This window comes from Peromyscus leucopus, chromosome 12 (genome assembly GCF_004664715.2).
Source record: "Peromyscus leucopus breed LL Stock chromosome 12, UCI_PerLeu_2.1, whole genome shotgun sequence".
In the NCBI taxonomy this organism is placed as follows: Eukaryota; Metazoa; Chordata; class Mammalia; order Rodentia; family Cricetidae; genus Peromyscus; species Peromyscus leucopus.
The window spans coordinates 7,748,362-7,769,798 of record NC_051073.1 but is presented as its reverse complement, the minus strand read 5'-3'; the positions used below and the strand labels follow the sequence as shown (position 1 = coordinate 7,769,798).

Below are 21,437 nucleotides of genomic sequence, written 5' to 3'. Positions count from 1 at the left end.
ATTCAGGCTAGTATATTTAATATTAATATATAAAGATTTTGTATCTATACATTATGTTAAAGATAAGCATACTGAAAATATATGCAACTTCTGTACATATATTGTCTTAGTCACAGCAGAAACAAAGGCAGAGGCACATGAAAAAGACTATTTTAAAGCAACAGTGGGAGAATCAGATTTTAATAACACAAATCATACTATTTAAAAGGAATAATGAAGTCAAGCAATTTCAGGTTTTCAAAAGAAAGCGGTGTTTAGGGAGTGAGGACCTGTAACATCCCTGTCTGCGGTGAGGCTGACGCCTGCAGCAGAGGAGCAGACTGAACACAGAGTTGAGATGAGGAATAGCCATGAAAATGGCGAACCTTTTCTCTTTCTGCTGACTGCTGACTGTTTTGGTGGTTTGTTTTGTTTTGTTTTAAACTAGGTTTTGTCAGGCCTGGTACTCGATATAAAGCCTAGGTTGGCTTTGAACTTGTTGCAATCCTCCTGTCTCAGCCTCTCCAATGCTGGAATTTATAGGTATGAACCACCATATGTAGTCGGAAGTTTTTCTGTGTCCCGGCTGGCTGGCAGTCGGAACAAATCTCTCTCACCTGCCAGTCTTGCAGCCGCTTAGACCCAAATAAACATACATAGGCTTACATTATTTTGAAACTATGGCCATGGCAGGCTTCTTGCTAGCTAGCTCCTGCATCTTAAATTAACCCATTTCTATAAATCTATACTTTGACATGAAGCTTGTGGCTCACCAGTTCTTTACATCTTGCTTCTCATGGAGGTGGCTGGCCGTGTCTCCTCTGCTCTCTTTTCTCCTTCCTCTCTCTCTAGTTGGAATGTCCCACCTAACCTTATTCTGCCTCACCATTGGCCAAACAGCTTTATTTATCAGCCAATCAGAGCAACACATTCACAGCATACAGAATGACATCACCCATCAACCATGCCTAGCTAAATGTTCTCACTTTTATCCAGAAATAATCTAAAGAATTGTAGAGATTTTTGGGTAAGTTAAATTAAGGTCAGGGTCCCTTAAAGAGTTAAACAATATTTACATACACAGAATCATAAAACATACATAGCTCCAAATCCCACAACAAGGGCCGAGTATCAAACAGGAAAGTAACCTAAAGATAACACAAGCAGCTACAAGTCCTGATGAGACTCAGCATCATACTAAGACAGCATCCCACCCTTTACTCCAGCGATAGCTCCCTTTTAAAACCGAAACAAGCAGAAAGTACAAAGTTAACAATTAAGCCCAAGTAATACTGGGTTCACTGCACTCTTGCATAAATTGGTGGTGGGCTGTATGTCCATCCACTATTTGTGACATAACTCCCAAATAGAGGCACCGTGTCAAGTGCAGGGGACTCAAAGACCAATAAGCAGGATAATTTATCAGGACTATGGATTTTTTAAAAATCTTATTTTAAATCAATATGAACAATATAAAAAGTAAGATACACAATATTAAGCCATGTACAATAATATCTATGGACATACACGATGGGTTATCTCTAAAAGCACACTTAGACTAAAGAATCACCTTGCTGCATTTAATCATCAGAATCTATTACTGTGGGAAGATATATCAGAGAGAACATGAAAGCTAAAGGAAGCAGCCCTAACAAACTCCTGCTAACTTAAAACCTACTATTAAAAAGTCATTTCAACGTTCTAGAGAGGAGAGAGACGACATTAATGCTATGACAGTTTTGAGTCTACCTTGGCCTTCCCTTCAAGGGCTCCGGTGCCTGCGTATATCTTACTGATGGAATCGCCATTCACAGACCACATGGACCGGAAAACTTCTTGAAAGCGAGTCACTAGCTGAGGCTTTTCAGCTAAGCCCAGAGCATCCAGCTGTTTAGTTAGCATCTGGAAGGATAAATGAGGATATTTAAGGTAAATATATATTTAAATATATTTATATGTAAATATATTATTTATATTTAAATGTATATTCACTGTAATGTGACTTTTTACAACTATTAGAATTAAACTTAAAATTTATAAATATAGGATTCTGAAAGTATTAACACTTTATTGGGCTATGTTTACTACCATTTTAATTTTTAAGGTAAAATTTGTAGTTTTTTTAAGGTAAAGTGTCATTTCAGTAGATTCAAAAGAGACCGTGAGTTTGGAAATCCAAGAAGCAATGCCCCTCAATTAATGCTGTAGCCATCCCTGCAGTTGGAACAGTTTGCCTCCCTCACTGAGAACCTAGCTAATTCACAGTATGCTGGAGAGCAGGGAAATAGGTACTGAGTTCACCTAAGCATACCCACTATCTTTATGCTCTGGACTTCGTTCTGGAAACCTGGGTAATTGAGGTTAGGTGAGCAAGAGAAGAAGGGCAATGAAAAGGTCATGGCAGCTTTTCCTGGATAGAGTCTACACTGATGGCATATACAGAAGAACTGTGGGGGACCAAGTGGACAGGGCCTTTGGGCAACAAACCCGCCATCCCAGAAGCAATAAAAGCATTCCACAAGCTACTGATCTTTACTCGGTATGGCTCTAGCTTGGACTCCGCAGCATGGAAGCAATGTCTATTCCTCTTACTGACCCTGCACTTTTACTGAACTCCTTCCTATTTACATTTCCTTCGTATCTGTTAGGTGTAGTAACTATCTGTAATTACAAAAGATTTAGAGATATATAAAAGCCCCTCAGAAGGATCATTTTATTACTCAGGCTTATGCTAGAGTTGTTCTGTGTTCACGTGGGCCATAAAAAAGCCCCCAGGGTCTCCTTTATAGGTTAAACCTTTCACTCTTGGAAGAAGTGGGAAAACAAATTTCACTTCATTCTAAGTTATTTCGTAAGTGGTTAACCAACTGTGAGAGAGGGGCACACTCTCATGTCACACTTCCAATAGTGAGAGTCAACTACCACAGACTGGAAATGAACACTTGATAATTGAAGTCTAAGAACTTCACTAAGCCTGGGCAGATCCAGTAAACACCCAGTCACCCAAAGCCTGGGTTTCGATCAGACCTGAGCCATGTGAATTCATCTGATTACGACCTGCCTTCTTTTACATCTCATGTGTCATATTTTAAGAAAAAAAGATAAATGTCAATGATAGGTTTCAACAAAAGTCAAAACAGTAAAATTTATTTACTTATATAAAATATCTGTGCCCCAGAGAACTTTATACAACTGGACTTTCACTTGAGACAGAAGCTGAGCGTCTGTAATTAATTAACTAATGCACAGGCCAAATTTAAGATCATTAACTGAGAGTCTTTAGAGAGCTTGAAAACTACATCCTACCTAATGTAAAGTGAGTCCACGACCTCCTTTTGGCCCTGACTCACTGGGCAGGGGAGACCTGGGAAAGCTCGGGGTTGCTCCGGTTTACAGAGTAGCTGAGACTGTCTATACTAGACTGAGCTTGGTGAATAACAGTAAAATAAACCTAATAAATAAATAAATAAGCTTCTAAAGGCCTTAAAGGAAACCCTGGTCACTTTTCACTTTGGCTAGCTTTGGCATTTTCATCTGATACCTAATTAATTAATTAGATTTTGTAGCTACGGACTTGATAATGCTCACTTGGATTGAGTTACAAACTATCAAAAATATAACCCTATAGGAATGTACATGTAAAAACAGATTCTCAACATCCTAAAATAAAATCTTGAAAATATCAACATAAAGTTCAGATCCATGCAAACTGTTTCAAGAGATAGGCCAAAAAAGCAGTGGTCACTGCAATACCCAAGCAGGTGTCTACAAAGAGTATAAAGAACAACAGGAGAAAACAACAGTAGAAAACAGGTGTATCAGAACATATGAAGAGAGATGAAGGGAATGGTTAGACCACAGGGCTTGAGAGGAGAAAGGCAAGAAGTGAAGAAACAGAAGTCTCGAGGAAGGCTTAGCTTCATCACTCATACAACTGAGGAACAGGTTTACAAAAGCACTCAGGATGCATACAGCATAAGCATTAGTTTTTTGTTTTTACCTCTAAGCCAAGGAATGCCTGCACACTGTTTGTTCTATCAAGACAATCCAAGCAGTTGGTTCGAACTGTACCACTCTGGCACCTGCAACAGTTCCAATCAAGTTATATGGCTAGTTTGTGGAGGAAGAAAGCATCAATGAAGGACAGCAACAGAGATGGTTACAGCTGAGTACCTCTCTAGCTCCAACTTTCTATCGTCACTATACTCAGGCACCAAATACTCATGGAAATATTAAACTGATAGCACCTATGCACACTCCTAGATTCTACATCTGCTAATGTTTTGTCGTGCATTTTCATCACTATCTACCACAGATTTATTTTTAATTAGACCCATAGTTAGGCGCTAAATATACATTCAGGTTTATAATCCTATTGTTCTTTCCACAAAAATAATAAGAATTTGGGGAATGATTATTTAAAACAACAAGAACAAGAAGAAGACCTTTCTCTTGACTGCCCTATAAAGCCATTGTGACATAGAAAATACAATATGAAAAAAGCCAATTAGCTTTGAGCTTTGTTCACAGGTTTACTTCAATCTATAATCTGAACTTAAACCTTCCAATGTACTTTTGTCTTACTCCATGTGTAAAAACTAAGGATTTAAGGTACACGAATCAGGCAATAAGCAGAGGTCTCCTTGTCTTTGCATGTAATGGTCTTCACTAGTGTGAAGAGCGGCTAAACTTAACTTTACTGATAGCATCAAGTCTGGAAGGCAGGTGAACAGCAGCTCAGGTGTTTATAGCTGTGTGACCTGGAGCCAGCCCTGCCTCAAATGCAAAGGCAATCGTAGATCCTACCCCTCACTGCTACTGACACAAGGACAAATACACTGCTGTCGCACAGAATGTTCTAGATAATGTAACTTTTTACTATTATTTGTTGAAAGCTAGAGAAAAACAAGCTTAGCATAAAGTATTAAAAAAACTTAAAATCATAAACAGTTTAATGTTAAGAATGATTTTTAAGTTGTAGCAAAGTTCCAATTTAAAGAGTCGAGGAATAGAACTGTCAAACCTTTTAACATCATTGCCATCGAAATAAAAAAATCCGTAATCGAGAAACTTCTGGACTTGAGGCTTGAGGACGCTGTGTAACTTTTCCGCCTTTCCTCCTTTAACCATTTGATGATAGTCGAAAGACACCATGTGGATATCGGAAGCGTGCTCAGAAGCCTTCAAATGACTCTGCAAGTGGAAAGCAGATGCTCGAGTGCTGCTGGCCGAGCGGCCCGTGCTCTGGCACGCAGACTGCACACTTACACTCCAGGCCGCCTCGGGTCTCTGAAATTTCACTCAGCCCACAACAGCTCTCACTGACACTGGCAGCCAAAGGGACAGTCATTTTTGATGCCTGATGGCATTTGTTGTCTAAAGTCCTATACTATCCCTGGGAGACTGAGGGCATCATTAATTCAGGGAATCGAATAAATACTTCAGTTTGATTTAAAAAGGGAATAGTTTCCAATCACGTGTTTTATTGTTATGATAGAAATTTAGTACCCACTCCAGAATCCAAAATAAAGCACCTTGATTTCTAACATTTAACAAGTCTAATCAGAGATTAAAAGGCTCATCTTTTATGCCTTCATTCAATATATATGTATATCTTCTAAGTTTACCATTAAAATATCACGCTCAAAAGCATAATGTTAAATTAACAATAATTTTCTCACAATCGTAAAAAATAGCTAATTAGGTTATGTTTCCACTTAACCAGACTTCCTAATTTAAATCTTAGAAAATGGTTTCTAGCTAGTCTACATATCTTATATAATTACATTGATCCATCATTGACTGATTAAGTATTCTGCTTATGCTATTTTCTAATAGCCTCAGAGAGTTAAAGGCATCACCAAACCCTAACTTTGTCTAGGAAGTGCTTTCCTTCCTAGGGGGTCTGATGACTTTGTTGTCTATTTCCATTCTAGGTGACCATGGGCCAGAATGGAAGAGATAGCAGCTGCACTTACCTGGAAAGCCTTACTTAGCATATGTTCACCTTCCTTAGATCCAAGCAAATTTACCACTATTTGTTTACCGTATAAATCCTTAAGTGTTCGGAAATGCCTATTGACAAAAGACAAGGAACAGCATATTAAAATTACAGCCTTTCCCTCAGTAAACAAGAAACTCATAAAATTTGCTAAAGTGGATATAAATCCATTCTACATCCCATCCCTGGATGGATAAGATTCAGTAAGTACAATTTCCCCTCTGACTTATGGATGCCAAGACACAGCCTACCTGGCCCTCTGATGACCACATACTTGAGGAATATTCAAGAAGGCTGTCTGACTAGGTTGGGCCTTTGAAGGCTCCTTTATCTGGGGCTTTGCTCCCCCAGTTTCTGTTACCTGAGCTCAATCCAAAAAAAACCCTAACATATGGTAATTACTCTTTCAAGAGAGATGCTACATCCATGCATTTGTTTTAGTATAGTATGCTGTTATAATTCTCTAATTTTTTCAGTTTTTATTTATTGACAATTTCAAAAATGCATATAATAGGACTAGTTCTTGTTAATCTCTCACACTGTGTCTAATCTATAAATTAAACTTTAACATATTTATGTATGTTCAAGAAAAACATCAGTGTAAGGTGTTGTGGTATTGCACACCTGTATCCATGAGGATAAAGGTACGACTGAAAACAAAAAGCAATTAAAAACAAAGAAAAGGAAACATAATAAAAGGTTCTGCTATATACAGCAACACCACACGAAGCAATTACAGTCTGAGCCTCATAGTACTGCACAAAAATCACCAGGTCTACCTGTCAAAAGCAGGTGCATTGGCTTCAAATCCCCTCGACATACGGACACGATGGGATCCCACCTTGAGCAAGAAAAAGATTTAATCATTACCCAGACCACTATCAAGACGAAAGAGACATCACCACTTGCAACCCAAGTGATCCATTTAGTGAACCCAGTAGATGAAAGGCCTGGGCTCCACGCATGACAATTTGTTTCGAGTTCTGGGGGTCCTCTACTCCTAGTTTTAAGATGAAAACGCATGTGAAAAGAACAATGGCCAGGCATGCTGACACACACTAATAACACCAACACGACACTCTACAGACTGAAAACAAAACAAAACGAAACTTAGACTTCAAAAGTCACATCAGAGCTTGGCTATTACTTGTGTGAAACATCTAAATTTACCATATTAGCAGAGAAGGTTTTCTAAGTTTTATAACTTATAAGGCCTCATAAAAATAGAAAGAAAAATGTACATAAACTGAAAAGCCAACACTGTGGAGGCCCAAATTACTCAGGGTCAGAGAATCTGAGCTTGCTTTACCCAGCAGGGCTGCATAATGGCCAGGGGCATGGTTACCAGGTGTTCAGAAGGGTCTACACTTGGCTGTACGGTGTGCTTTGATCTTGCAAGGGGAAAGTCTTTTGCCTCTCCCCTTGGCATATTATAAAAAGCCCTTTTGAATAAAGCTCTGGGCAGCTGGGTATTGACCCAGGCCCTCCCAAAGCTATCCTGTGTCTCTTTCCTCTTGTCGGCTAGGTCTCTCTTTCTGCCTAATATTTCCTCATTCCTCTCTCCTCCACCCAAGAACCCTTTCGGAGCTGGACTCTGACAGACACCCACACAACACACAAAATTCCTTTTATTTCCATGACATAAAAGGAAGCTGGGCATAGTGGTACACCTGTTAATTACAGCACTCAGGACCCAGAGATAAGAAGAATGCCACTGGATTCAAGGCTAGATTGATCTACATAGCAAGATTCTGGCCAGAGCTACACTGTGAGGCCCTTTTTAAAATAAATAAATAAATAAATAAACAAATAAATAAATAAATAAATAAATAAATAAATAACAAATAACAAAACAGCTGGACATGGTGCACACCTTTGATCCCAGCACTTGAGAAACAGAGACAGACAGATCCCTATGAGTTTGAGGATAGCCTGGTCTACATAGTGAGTTCCAGAACAGCTAAGGCTATATAGAGAGACCCTGTCTCAAAATAAATAAATAAATAAATAATGATAATAAATAATAAAACCAAAATAACAAAAAGTCACAAAGATGCTTTACTTAAATCTTGAGTGATAATTATTAAAAGGGTGGTGTGTTTCAGCGGATACAGAATATTTTCTGAAGGAGTAAAGATTTCCAGTCACTAAAAATGTCATACATTAGTGAAATGCATCTGAGATTTTTAGCTTCCTAAAATAATGTTTTGACATTATCACGTGTATGTGTATAATGTGTGTGGTGGGGGAGAGCAACACGTCACATGCCACAGTCCATGTGTGGAAGTCAGAGGACAACTCTGTGAAGTTGGTCTCCTCTTTCTGTCATTTTTGGGCCCCAGGGATCGGAGTCAGCCGTCAGGCCTGGGCGGCAAGCATCGTTATTTGCCGAGTCATCTCGCTGGTCCAATGTATCCTTACTTTCATTCTTAAAGTCTTAGCTCATCAAACCATTTAACAGTTTGGAACCAAGGTCTAGCAAATTTAGATCGTACTGGTTCTTTTCCTAATATGGAATCTCAGTGGATTTTTTGTAAAATTAGTATAGATTGTGATCTGACTTTACGATCTGTCACACTTTTCACTTTGCTAGATGCCATCTAAACGGCAGTGTAAACATTCAGTCTTCTGTGGCATTTTTATTGTTCTGAAAAACTGAAGTGCTTTTAAAAATATTCACTTTACTTTTAATTATGCATACGGTACGTGTCTCTGTGTGGTTACGTTTACATGAGTATGAGTGTTCGCGGAGGTCAGAGGTGTCTGATTTCCTGGAGCTGGAGTTACAGGTGGTGGTGAGCCATCAGGCGTGGATGCTGGGAGGTCTCTAGAAGAGCAGTGGACATGCTTTAACTGTGGGACCATTTCTCTAGCCCCAAACGTGAGTGGTTCTAATAAAATCTAATGTTCAAATAACCATCTTCTCTGCTGCTTTAAGATAAATCTTAGCTTTTGGCCATGAATAGCAGTTCATGCCTGTAAATCAAGCTACTATAGAGTCTTACAAAGAAGAATCCTGAGCTCAAGTTCTGCCTGGGTCACCCAGACAACAGAGGTAACTTGGTTTAAGAGAAAAAAACACAAACTAAACCAAAGCAAACTTGTTTTTTTGCCATTCTGACTGTTTTACAGGAACATGTTTTATGTGTACATATGAGCAATGGCATGCATATATGTGTAGCATGTGCATGAGGTCAGAAGAGAGGGATCACACCCCAGAAATTGGAGTTACAGGCAGAACCACCATGTGGATGTTGGGCGCCCAACTTGGATCCTCTACAAGAACAGCAAGTGCTCTTCGCCTCTTACCAATCTCTCCAGCCCCAACACCCTGACTTTTGAAATGAAGGTCATCTTTATCAAGGTAAACAGGAGTTGATTGCTGCCAGAAGAAGCTAGGAGACAGTAAGAACTTTGTGATAAGTATTTGGTTGATACCACAAATTGTGCTTTATTTATGATTTGGTAGCTAAGTTAATCATGTATGAAATAAACTAGAAAAAAGATAATTGAAATAGAATGATTTTTATATCTTTAATATGTCCTGTTTCTCAAATGTCACTATACTCTTGGTGCATAGTTAAGTAATGTTCAAGGGACCAGTGACATGATTGCAGTGTCATGCATGCTGTAAATGACAAAAGGAAAAAGAACAAGCTACACCCACTAAGAAATACTCATTAATAGCAATTTTTTGAAGGACAAGATTTTTGAGTGCTTTCAAACATACTGTTTACCTTATTTCAAACAGAAATATACCCTGTTTAATTGATAGAAATGTAAACTAATTTTAAAAAAAGGTTCAGATGAGATGTTTACATTTCTGACCAAAATGTCTACTTTTCTAAGCAGCCGACCACTACAACATTCACATGTCTTTTTCTCTTTTACAGTAAGGACTCCAAACACATTACAAACCCAACCGAAGCAAAGCAAACCCTTCCTTCCTGGAGCTCCCTGCTCCATAGCACTTGCTGCTCTTCCACAGGACCCGAGTTCAGCTCCTAGGACCCATGTCTGGTAGCCCGCAAACGCCTGTAGCTGCAGTCTCAGAGAGGGGATCCTGGACGCAAGTGAGGTGCGGATGTGCATGCTTCCCCCCCTCCCCCAACATAAAGAGGAAGTCAGTCCTTCCTACAGACACAGACCCTCCAGGCTCGCCTCACTGCCTCATGACCATAATAACAGCACATTCTGCAGAATTAAAAATGTTGTGCTAGGGGAAAAACAAGATGGGACGTATCTACTAACATGGGTTGTATTTCTTTGCTCAGACAGGCAAGAGGAGGGCTGGAAAGACCTAACAGATGCCCGACATTTACTTGTGAACATTTCTCTGAGGCTAGAACTCTTTCCTGCTAATGTATGAACAAAGTGACTTGTTAAAGGAGGTCAGGGAAGAGAGGGGCCATGTCATTAAGCAAGCAAGAAAGGAAACAAGACAGAAAATAAACTTTGCTATGCTTGTTCAATTCCATAGTTCAATTAACAGTGTTACGTTGTAAACCTAGTGCTCAGGAGATAGACCAGAGCATTGAAAGCTCTAGACGGAGCTCTCGACAGCAAACCACATAACAAATGAACAAACTGAGTCCCTAAATATACTCTAGTCCTGAGAATACATGAAACATAAAACATTCACAACACTCCAAAGCAAGAATCCTAGTTTGGTTCCACAGAACGGTTAGTTCATTTTTGAAAATCAATTATCTATTTTTATACTTTCTTAAAAATAAATCATATATTTTCATTCCTTTATTACCACTATTTTACAACAGTGGAGTAAATGTTTTAGTACAAAATGTATTCACAAAAAGAATCCATTCTCAGGAGGCTGAGGCAGGATAACTGTCACGAATTTAGGGCCAGCCTGGGCTACACAGAGAGTACCCTACCAGCCAGGCCTTTGTTGCAAGAACCTTTCTCAAAACAAAACCAAAGAACAATCGATTCTTATTCAAAGGAAGGTTGACTTTAGAAACTACTAAACTAAATAACTGTGAGAAACAGACTCAGGCACACCTGTCCGTGCCCCGCCCCCACCAGTCAACAATAGGGCAGCTAAGTAATGATTTAGTAGAATCCTTAAGACTATCTCTGGCTGGGCGGTGGTGGCTCACGCCTTTAATCCCAGCACTTGGGAGGCAGAGGAAGGTGGATCTCCGTGAGTTCGAGGCCAGCCTGGTCTACAGAGCGAGATCTAGGAAAGATGCAAAGCTACACAGAGAAACCCTGTCTTGAAAAAACAAAAACAAAACAAAAAACAACAAAAAGACTATCTCTGTAGTAGAATATTATTGTAAGGGGTGTTACTTTTGTTTATGTTGTATTCGTGTAACTCTGTGAAGCTGTGTTACTGTGCCTGTGTAAAACACCTGATGGTCTAATAAAGAACTGGCCAGTAGCAAGGCAGGAGAAAGGATAGGCAGGGCTGGCAGGCAGAGAGTATATATAGAAGGAGAAAAGAGATGGAGGGAGGAAGGACAGCTAGCAGCCGGAGAAGGGGAGGACTCCAGGGGCCAGGCACCTGCTACACAGCCAGCAAGCCACGGAGTAAGAGTGAGATTTATAGACGTAAAAAACAGGAAAAGCCCAGAGACAAAGGTAGACAGGATAATTTAAAGTTAAGGAAAGTTGGCAAGAAAGAAGCCAAACTAAGGCTGGGCATTCATAAGTAAGCATAAGCCTCTGTGTGTGATTTATTTGGGAGCTGGGAGGCAAGTCTCCCCCAAAAGTAAAAAACAAACAATACCATAGCTCAGTGACTCAAATGTTACTACTTCTATGAAGAAATGCATGGCTTACATGCATTACCCCAGAGTTTTCAGTGTTGCTACATGACCGCACATGCATGTTCAGCAGCCAAGCAAGGGGCCTCATGTCCTACATGACCCATGTTCTGCGTGATTGCAGAATTTGCGCACAGCGTGATCATGCAATCTATGGGCACCCCATGGAGTAGCTATGCGAGCCTATATATATGTGCGGTGGAATCCATAAAAAGCGGGTCACAGGCTCCTCCCCCTTCTTCCTCTTTCTCCATACACAATCTTCCATAGGCCTAAAGCACATTCCCCTCTGTTCCTTCTCCTAATGAACTCTTACAGTGGGTTTTCTCTCACGGCAAACAGTGCTACTTAATGAATAACACAGCGCCACATAAAACTAACATTCAGCCCATAACCAGAGAACACTAGTGGGCAAGACTGCCTGTGAGGGGAGGCCACACAGGGAAAGGAGGAAGCAAAGAGGATCCTTTACCATAGCTATTCAGACCCCAGACACACTAAGTCATCAAACACTGTGACTCTGAACTTCATGGTAAAGTGACACAGAATTAGGACAGCACAGGGTCTATAAATCAACCACTGGAACCCCTTACTTTAGTCTGTCCCCAAACAGAAGCTTAAGCTGGCATCAGGTTGGGGTGTCAAGGCTGTTCTTGAGGCAAACACTCTGACTATCCAGCAAAGGCCACAAAAGCTTAAGAAAGAGAGGCTGGGCCAGTATTTTCTCAGTCAAGCTGCCCTGTGCCTAAAACAGAGTCTCTCTACCTGGCTGGGCATAGTGGCACATACCTTGAAAACCAGCACTCAGGAGACAGAGGTAGGTGGATCTCTGTGAGTTCAAGGCCAGCACAGAGATCAGGCCAGCCAAGACAACACAAAATCAGAAACAAACAAACAAAAACACCACCCTCCAAAAAATAGCACACAACAGTCCAGTCAGTCTTGACACGAACTAAGAATTTTAGAAGCACAAGTATTCATTGTGTTGTTAGCCCTGGGCCTCCCTTAAACTGTAGGCCTATAACAGACTGTAACACTGAAAAACTTCAGAGGCCCCAGTTTCTCTCCACAGTGACCCCACTTAGAATGTAAGAATGAACCAGCAGCAAAAGGAGGAGCAAGACTTTTTTCCCTGTATTGTTTCATAGTACTAACTGAGACATACTCTACCAGAGGCCTAAGCACTTCTCATTACAATTAATGTAAGATTATACTTCTGGAAATAATTTAGTATCATAACCTTATATTTTTTAAAACATTTTATAAAGATGAGGCAATTATATTTTTATAAATGAAGTTAAAAATTGTCAGGAATATCCTAAAGATGACAGGACATCACAAATTACAGAGCCAAAGTCACAGACATGTCACTAAAACCAGCAATGGCTGATCCTAATGTGCTTCTGCCTACCAGGCACTGTTTGAAGTGGTTTTCACTCAGTGGTCATAAGGACCCCAGGAGGGAGACAGTATATCGTCATTCTCATTTTATGGATGAGGAGACTAAGACAGAAAGAGGAATTCAATCACTTGTCCAAGATCACCTAGCTAGGAATGGTAGAACAAGGTTGTAAATAGAGTCTGAATAGTTCGTTGTTTTTTTTTTTTTTAAGCTACCAAATTCTCCTGCTTAAAGAATCTAAATCATTTTACACTAAAATAATGAAAACACTTTTAAAAAAATCCTTGAAATTTAAAAAATTAAGCAGGCTCCTGAGTTGCTACAGCTACGTTATATGGTTTGAAAGTGGTCTGTCTGTCTGTCTGTCAGGCCTTTATGCTTTGGAAGTCTGGTACCCAGGGTGGCAGTGTTAGTGATGCTGTGGAACTGTGGAGAAGTACAGCCTCATGGGAGTCTTAAGATTGTTGGGAAAGATGCCCTGCGGAGGGGATGCTGGTTTCCTGTCGGGTGCTCTTATGGGAGTCAAGTAGTTACAGAAGCCTGAGTTGAATATATCTCACTCTTTCTTTGGTTTCTGTTTAAAGATGTGCTCTCTTCCTTCCATATAAACCCCCATGGTAATGCCATCAAGTGTCACACTGCTTCACCAGTTGCCAAACCAATGAGTCTGAACTTCCAATCTCTGAAATTATGAGCCAAAATAAAATTTTTCTTTATAAGATTGGGATAACTACGGTGAGTCACTGTAGTAATATAAAAGCAACTAACACAGAACCGAGAGGGAAGTTGTCCGAGATAAGATGTTCCCCAGGCCCTCACTGTGAGTCTAGTATTACACACAACAGAATGATGGTAAACTGAAGGACCAGGCTGGAAACGTGGACAATGTGGAAATTTTCAAAGAAGGAAACAAACGAACAGGCACATACTTGTAACCCTGGTTGCTCCCAGAACAATGGAACAGATCCTCGGATTTGTATGAAGGAAGAAACAGAGTCATCTAAGTATATAACCTACAAAAAAGGGAAAGAGTTCCAAAGGAAAAACCTGTTAATTCTATATTAGAAAAGCAGCGACTGAAATCTGTACAAGCTGTGTGCTGAATGCTCATATGCAGACCTTTCTGATCAAAGTAATCAAAAACAGGATGCTACGTTTTTTCAGATAATGATAATATTGATCAAGAAAACAATAAAACTGAAGAATCACAACTTTAAAAAAAAACTGTTTTAAATCTCAGTGTTTTATATATATGTATCCTTATACTCTTTCAATTTGTTCCTTAGCTTTTTATATTTTCCAAAACCTAATTTGAAGATCTGAGTTGGGCTGTATTATAGCCTGAAATTTTATAATTACATAGTTCTACAGCCAAATGTTATAACTTTGAAATTTTAGGTAGCACGTATCTATCAAGAGTTAGGTTTATTTTCACATAAAATATTTTTATGAAGCCATCTTGCTCTATCATTAAAGATTTTAAAATTCATTGTCAAATGTATAGCACTGACCATATCACATTACTTAATTATTATTACATAACTGTTTAAGTTTGTTCTAGAGAAGCCTTTCTTAGGCAATAGAAGCCATGAACATCAACATTATACATGCCAAAATGTATTAACATTCAGGTAAATCTATTACCTAGTATTTCCCGTGTCTCCCTCTCACCGTGAGTCTGTTACTCCAGTATTCCCGTGTCTCCCTCTCACCGTGAGTCTGTTACTCCAGTATTTCCCGTGTCTCCCTCTCACCGTGAGTCTGTTACTCAGTATTCCGTGTCTTTCACGTGAGTTGTTACTCAGTATTCCCGTGTCTCCCTCTCACCGTGAGTCTGTTACTCCAGTATTTCCCGTGTCTCCCTCTCACCGTGAGTCTGTTACTCCAGTATTCCCGTGTCTCCCTCTCACCGTGAGTCTGTTACTCCAGTATTTCCCGTGTCTCCCTCTCACCGTGAGTCTGTTACTCCAGTATTTCCCGTGTCTCCCTCTCACCGTGAGTCTGTTACTCCAGTATTCCCGTGTCTCCCTCTCACCGTGTCTGTTACTCCAGTATTTCCCGTGTCTCCCTCTCACCGTGAGTCTGTTACTCCAGTATTTCCCGTGTCTCCCTCTCACCGTGAGTCTGTTACTCCAGTATTTCCCGTGTCTCCCTCTCACCGTGAGTCTGTTACTCCAGTATTTCCCGTGTCTCCCTCTCACGTGAGTCTGTTACTCCAGTATTTCCCGTGTCTCCCTCTCACCGTGAGTCTGTTACTCCAGTATTCCCGTGTCTCCCTCTCACCGTGAGTCTGTTACTCCAGTATTCCCGTGTCTCCCTCTCACCGTGAGTCTGTTACTCCAGTATTTCCCGTGTCTCCCTCTCACCGTGAGTCTGTTACTCCAGTATTTCCCGTGTCTCCCTCTCACCGTGAGTCTGTTACTCCAGTATTTCCCGTGTCTCCCTCTCACCGTGAGTCTGTTACTCCAGTATTGTGTTCTTCCGTAGTTGTTACTTTTTCCCTGTCTCCTTCACTCTGTTACTCCAGGTATTTCCTGCCTCTCTTACAACATGTGGTAAGAAGTATAAAACACTATGTACCTGCTCTGTTTCTACAAAATTGGCAACGTGACCATCATCATTTGTTCCCCGGACATTAAACCTTGTCCCAGCTCGTTCACAGCTTAGTCTTGAGATGAGGCAAGCCTTTGCTTGTTTATGGGCAGCATAAATTGTTCTAATCTCTACTCCTCCACACATGAGGCGTAATAACCAGTCATCACAATTCACACCATAGTGCTTGAGATGTAAATGCAGAGACTGATTCCTAGGGAAAAAGAAGACACTGGATTAGGTTACTAAGTGCAAAACAGCACTCAATACATTTTAAAGCATTAATGGAATATTATTAAAAGATTCCCCAAGTAAAGCAATTTATTTATAATTGCTATACTAAAGACAAGGCTATAAAATGAAATGCAGATTCTTAATCAGGTGACCTATTGTACAAAAAACTTGTGATTTTAGATTGGTAAAACATTTCTAGTCTATCTTCATAGAACATGCACATAACCTAACTTGTTCCAAAAGGGTTTATACAAACACATCCTACTTTAAAGAGATTTACATATAAGACTTTTGGAAGGCTATATCTTAACTAAATTTAAATAGCCAGCATAACTAGTAGCTATGTACCACACAATGTAAGGAAGGGCATAGTGTTTTCTATGTCTCCAAAGAAAATTTTTTTTCAGTTTTGGTCTTGGAATCCAAGGCCTGACTCATGCTAGGTAAGTGCTTTATCACTGAGCACACCACAGGCCTGCTGAACACTGTAGTACTGTAGGTATTAGAAGGGCTGTGTGTTCAAACTTGGAGGGAAATGCTGTAGTCAGCAAACACACAGCCCCATGACGAGGCAACAGAAGATGAAACTATTCCGGGTCGCGGTGACGAATGCACAAACGGAGGATTCCGGGTCGCGGTGACGAATGCACGGACAGAGGAGGGTGCTCTATCCATGAACGGAGGAGGGCGCTCTATCCATGAACGGAGGAGGGCGCTCTATCAACTTAGCCTTCTCATCTTGCTGGCTGCTGCTCAGGGGTCTCCACTGGAACTTCAGTCCTCCACAGAATACACAGGGTCATGAATAGCAGTAACAAGGAGCAGAGCTGTTAAGAGCAGGAATCCTCAACTCCCTGCCCTTCGGGTAACAGGCTGCTGTGGAGATCCACTAGGTGGTGGCCATGCACGGTTCCAGCAGACCAGGTACCATCCTAGCCCTTCCTATCTATTTACAAAGCAAAATGGAATGCAACTGAGTCATGAGACCACTACTGGGATAATGTGAGATCCGACGACCATTATCATTCAGCTGATACCATGACTCATGCTCTCATACTTTACTATTATTTGCCCTGATCGAGGCAAACCTCAACAGATTGTGAGGCAGTGTGTCCATAGGTCACAGCCAGGGCTATGTCATGGAGCAGACAAGGATGTGTTGATCCTCATTTAAATGGAGCTCGGATCTGAGGCATTATGTGCAGGTAGAATTCTTTGCTGTGCTCTCAGTTCACACTGTCCTTTACTGTAGATGCATTGCTGTTTTATTCTATTTACATTTATGCCAAGTCTTGAGTAGCAGAAATACTACTTAAAATCTCAATGAAATAAAACCACAGTTTTGTGAGGTGTATTTGGCAGGCTGGCTACAAAGCTTACTATGTTTTAAAAAGAAAAAAAAAAGACAAAGCTATAAGGATGTGAATTCTAAAAACTTCCATTTTTCTAGATAAAATTACACTCAAGTATTCCAATCTTTAGCAAAACACAAGTTCGACCTATCAACCACTGGAAAATCCCCTCAGGCTGTTATCTAAACATGTCCCGATCTCCACCTTTAATTAAAAAATAAAAAAATTATTCCTATGAATTAAACTTTGTAAACACAATTGTACCTGCTTGGATTTCTAATGTGATGGGAAGGTTTGTCTCTGTCCACCTAACATCGGGGATAGAAGTAAGTAGGGAACAGAAAGGTATGGACAGCTGCCCAAGCATGGCTGGATTATAATTATTTACTTCAAAGGGCTTTAGTATTTTCCACTAGAAAGTGCGCGCGTGTGTGCGCGCGCGCGCACACACACACACACACACACACAACACACACACACACAGGTTGACAAAGGCTTCGCCCTGGAAGGCATATCTCTGGACACTTGACAGAGTGCATGCCATCACCATCACTAGCTTTGCTGAGCGGAGGGCTGCACACACACACACACACATACACACACACACACACACAGGTTGACAAAGCTTCGCCCTGGAAGGCATATCTCTGGACACTTGACAGAGTGCATGCCATCACCATCACTAGCTTGCTGAGCGGAGGGCTACACACACACACACACACACACACACACACACACACACACAGGTTGACAAAGGCTTCGCCCTGGAAGGCATATCTCTGGACACTTGACAGAGTGCATGCCATCACCATCACTAGCTTTGCTGAGCGGAGGGCTGCACACACACACACACACACACACACACACACACACACACACAGGTTGACAAAGACTTCGCCCTGGAAGGCATATCTCTGGACACTTGACAGAGTGCATGCCATCACCATCACTAGCTTTGTTGAGCGAAGGGCTACACACACACACACACACACACACACACACACACACACACACACACACACAGGTTGACAAAGGCTTCACCCTGGAAGGCATATCTCTGGACACTTGACAGAGTGCATGCCATCACCATCACTAGCTTTGTTGAGCGGAGGGCTGCACGCCCACTCATCTACTCTACCGCTTCCCATCTTGTCTTCCCCAGCTCCTTGTCTCCTTGGCCAAGGCCAAGCCCCTGCCAGGCAGTGCTCTACAGCCCTCTCCACTGCCCTACTTCTCCTCTTTGAGCCGCCGAGACTCCTCCATAGAAGCTAGAAGGTGTGACTAGGGCTTCCTCTTCTCTCCTGAAGCTGCCATCAACTTGGAGCCCTCGACAGCCAGGGCAAATGTGTCAAACCTGAGTGGACAAGTCAAGAGCCATAAGTGATGATGAAAACGAGGGGGTGGATAAATACAGAAGACAGATGTTTTGAGTCTGAAGACCGGGGGAGGTCAAGAGCAGCGTCCTTAGAGCTTTGGCCTTACAACGTATATTTCCGGTGAGACAGACTTTCTATATGCATTAATTAAAGAGAAGTCACTATTGGTGCTGGCTGTAGACAACAGAAGCATGGTAACTAGACACGCTGAAAGCCAGTGTGCTCCAACAAAGCCACCCAACTCTTAGTCCCTGTGTTCTGTTCACCATGTCTACTTGCCTATCACACAGCCCGTTAGCAGCATCACGTAACAGACCCCGATACCCACCCCAGGTTCAGTTCCCGCAGTGCTAAGTGTCCCAGTGCACTTTCTTCATAGTCTGCTGCTCTCACACCGAGACCATCTACTCAGGCTAGGGAGAGCTCACCCACCTGCCATGCACAAACTGTGTTCAATTTCCAGCACCAAAAAAGAAAGAGGACCAACATTGAAAATAAGGGAATGTCACTTAGAATGAGGGAATGTCAGCGATGAGACCGGAAGAGAGACTAGGAAAGAGTGGCCACGAACACCACGAACTCCACAGATGCGCACTTCTCACAGTGAAGCACACTTCAGTCTAGAGCAGGAAGAGCAGCAGACAGGCTTCACACCATATTCCAACTCCATCAAGGTGCCTGCCATGCTCTGCTGCAGGTCAGGGCAGGAAAAAGTGCTCAACCACGTCCATCCTTTGCTCTCTCCAACAACAGCCGCTGTGGGCCATTGTGCCCACATCTCTGAGCCACTGAGCAGTCCACACTTACAAAGGAGGAAAGATGACAGACTCACCAGAAAAACCTGTTGTCAGTCGTGTGCTCCTGCACGCTGCGATGTGCATTCAGACTCAGATCTAAGCTGACTCCAGATGCGGACCACGCAAAATAAAAGTTTCCTGAGTTCAAAACTTTACGGACTTCTGAAATGCGATCCTCATCTGAAGCATCAACTCGGAGTGATATAAACTCAGTGGAAGTAACTCGGAAAACTTCAGATTCTTGAATTTTCCCAACAGACATACATCCAGTGACTAGGACCAGATAATGCAACATGGTATCACCTGTAAAAACCAAAGATTTTACCGCACAGAACATCAACATTTTCAAGCTCTATAGTTTCTCCTGACTTCTTCCTGTGTTTCCATCTTTAAAGTCTTATACTGTAATTTTTTTTTTGAGATAGTCTTACTGTGCTGCATCAGCTGGCCCCAAACGCCCAATCCTTTGGCCTCAGCCTACCGAATGCAGGGAATACAGGTATGTACCACTATGCCCGATCACTGCAATTACTCTAAGCTTGCCATGAACATGTTTAAATTTACAACTACAAGTGCTTTTTCAGGGAAAAAATATTCTCATTTAAATACATTCAGTATGTCAAGCACTAAAACATTAAGATAATGTCACATTTACAAAGTTATTACAAAGTTACACAGTTAAGTTACATACTTAATCTGAGGGTACAAAACTTGTTAAAAAAAATGCTGCCTTCAAACCCTTGCCATGGACAGGAAGCTCATATAATGAATGTCCAATATCTTGGTAAATGGTAACGTTTTAAGATGGCATATAAATGTGAGAGCTGAAGACGACAGCATACAGGAACAAGGCCTTGGTCACAGTTAATACAGAGATCTGGTTCAAGAAAACTTGCACAGTCTTTCTTCTTTCTTTTTTAAAGCAAAAGGGATATAGGGTGTTCACTCTATGACCCTAACTTCTGAACATTAGGATTTTTTTATTTTTCATATAATTGGCAGCACAGAATAAGAAAAATGCCTGATGGGGGCTGGAGAGATGGCTCAGCAGTTGAGAGCACTGGCTGCTCTTCCAAAGGACCCAGGTTCAATTCCCAGCATCCACATGACAGCTCACAACTGTCAGTAATGGCAGTTGCAGGGAACCTGACACCGCCCCCCCAACACACACACACATGCATGTAGGCAGAACACCAATGTCCATAAAAATAAAAAAAAAAAAATTAAAAGAAAAAAGCCCGAATCACAATAAAAACCCACTATATAACTAAATCCACCTTTAGTTTACTTTCTTTTCCTTTTTTTGTTTCATAGTTAGACTACATCATGGAAGAAAACCGTGTGCTATATATCCAGGATAGTACAAGCTTACTTTCTCATACAGACCAATAAAAGCATGAACCAGGTCCAGTCTGTGGACCACACTTCAAGGCATACCTTTATAGACAAACTGCTAATCATAAAAGTTACCCCGAAAGATCATGGTGACATTAAGTCAGAGCTGGAGAGATGGCTCAGTGGTCAAGAGCATTGCTCTTCCAGAGACACCTAGTTCGATTCCCAGCACCCACATGGTGTGGCTCACAAGCAACTGTCTGAACTCCAGTCCTAGGGGATCTGACTGTGTTCTTGACTCAGCAGGCTACCTGCACATCATTCAGACATACATGACATCATCAAACACTCCTACACATAAAAACAAGTGATTTTAAGAGGATTACAGAGCCAACATTTCTGAATCTAAAACAGATGCCTTCTCCATGATGCACTAAGGGAATCAGTGTGTCTCCCTCCTTAACGTGCTGGAAGAAGAAAACCGGGACTGCTCTCATCCTCTGCTAAGGTGCTTCAGCAGGACACCGGCCTTTGATCTTGAAACTGTTGCATGTCTTTCTATTGTGATTGTATGTGCAGG

The 21,437-nt window shown here is 41.3% G+C and overlaps 1 protein-coding gene across 15 annotated transcripts in view; it reads right to left on the bottom strand.

The window, feature by feature from the left end:
- The window catches only part of Synj1 (synaptojanin 1), an 80,492-nt gene that overhangs the window by 39,091 nt on the left and 19,964 nt on the right, over positions 1–21,437 (bottom strand). For all 15 annotated transcript variants that reach the window (XM_028877123.2, XM_028877121.2, XM_028877126.2 and 12 more), the window contains exons 4-11: positions 19,558–19,825; positions 15,752–15,977; positions 14,101–14,184; positions 6,760–6,821; positions 5,958–6,054; positions 5,003–5,172; positions 3,980–4,061; positions 1,729–1,881 (exon numbers count right to left, since the gene is read on the bottom strand). In XM_028877123.2, the coding sequence (XP_028732956.1) occupies positions 1,729–1,881; positions 3,980–4,061; positions 5,003–5,172; positions 5,958–6,054; positions 6,760–6,821; positions 14,101–14,184; positions 15,752–15,977; positions 19,558–19,825 (1,142 nt within the window). The remainder of the gene's footprint in view (positions 1–1,728; positions 1,882–3,979; positions 4,062–5,002; positions 5,173–5,957; positions 6,055–6,759; positions 6,822–14,100; positions 14,185–15,751; positions 15,978–19,557; positions 19,826–21,437) is intronic.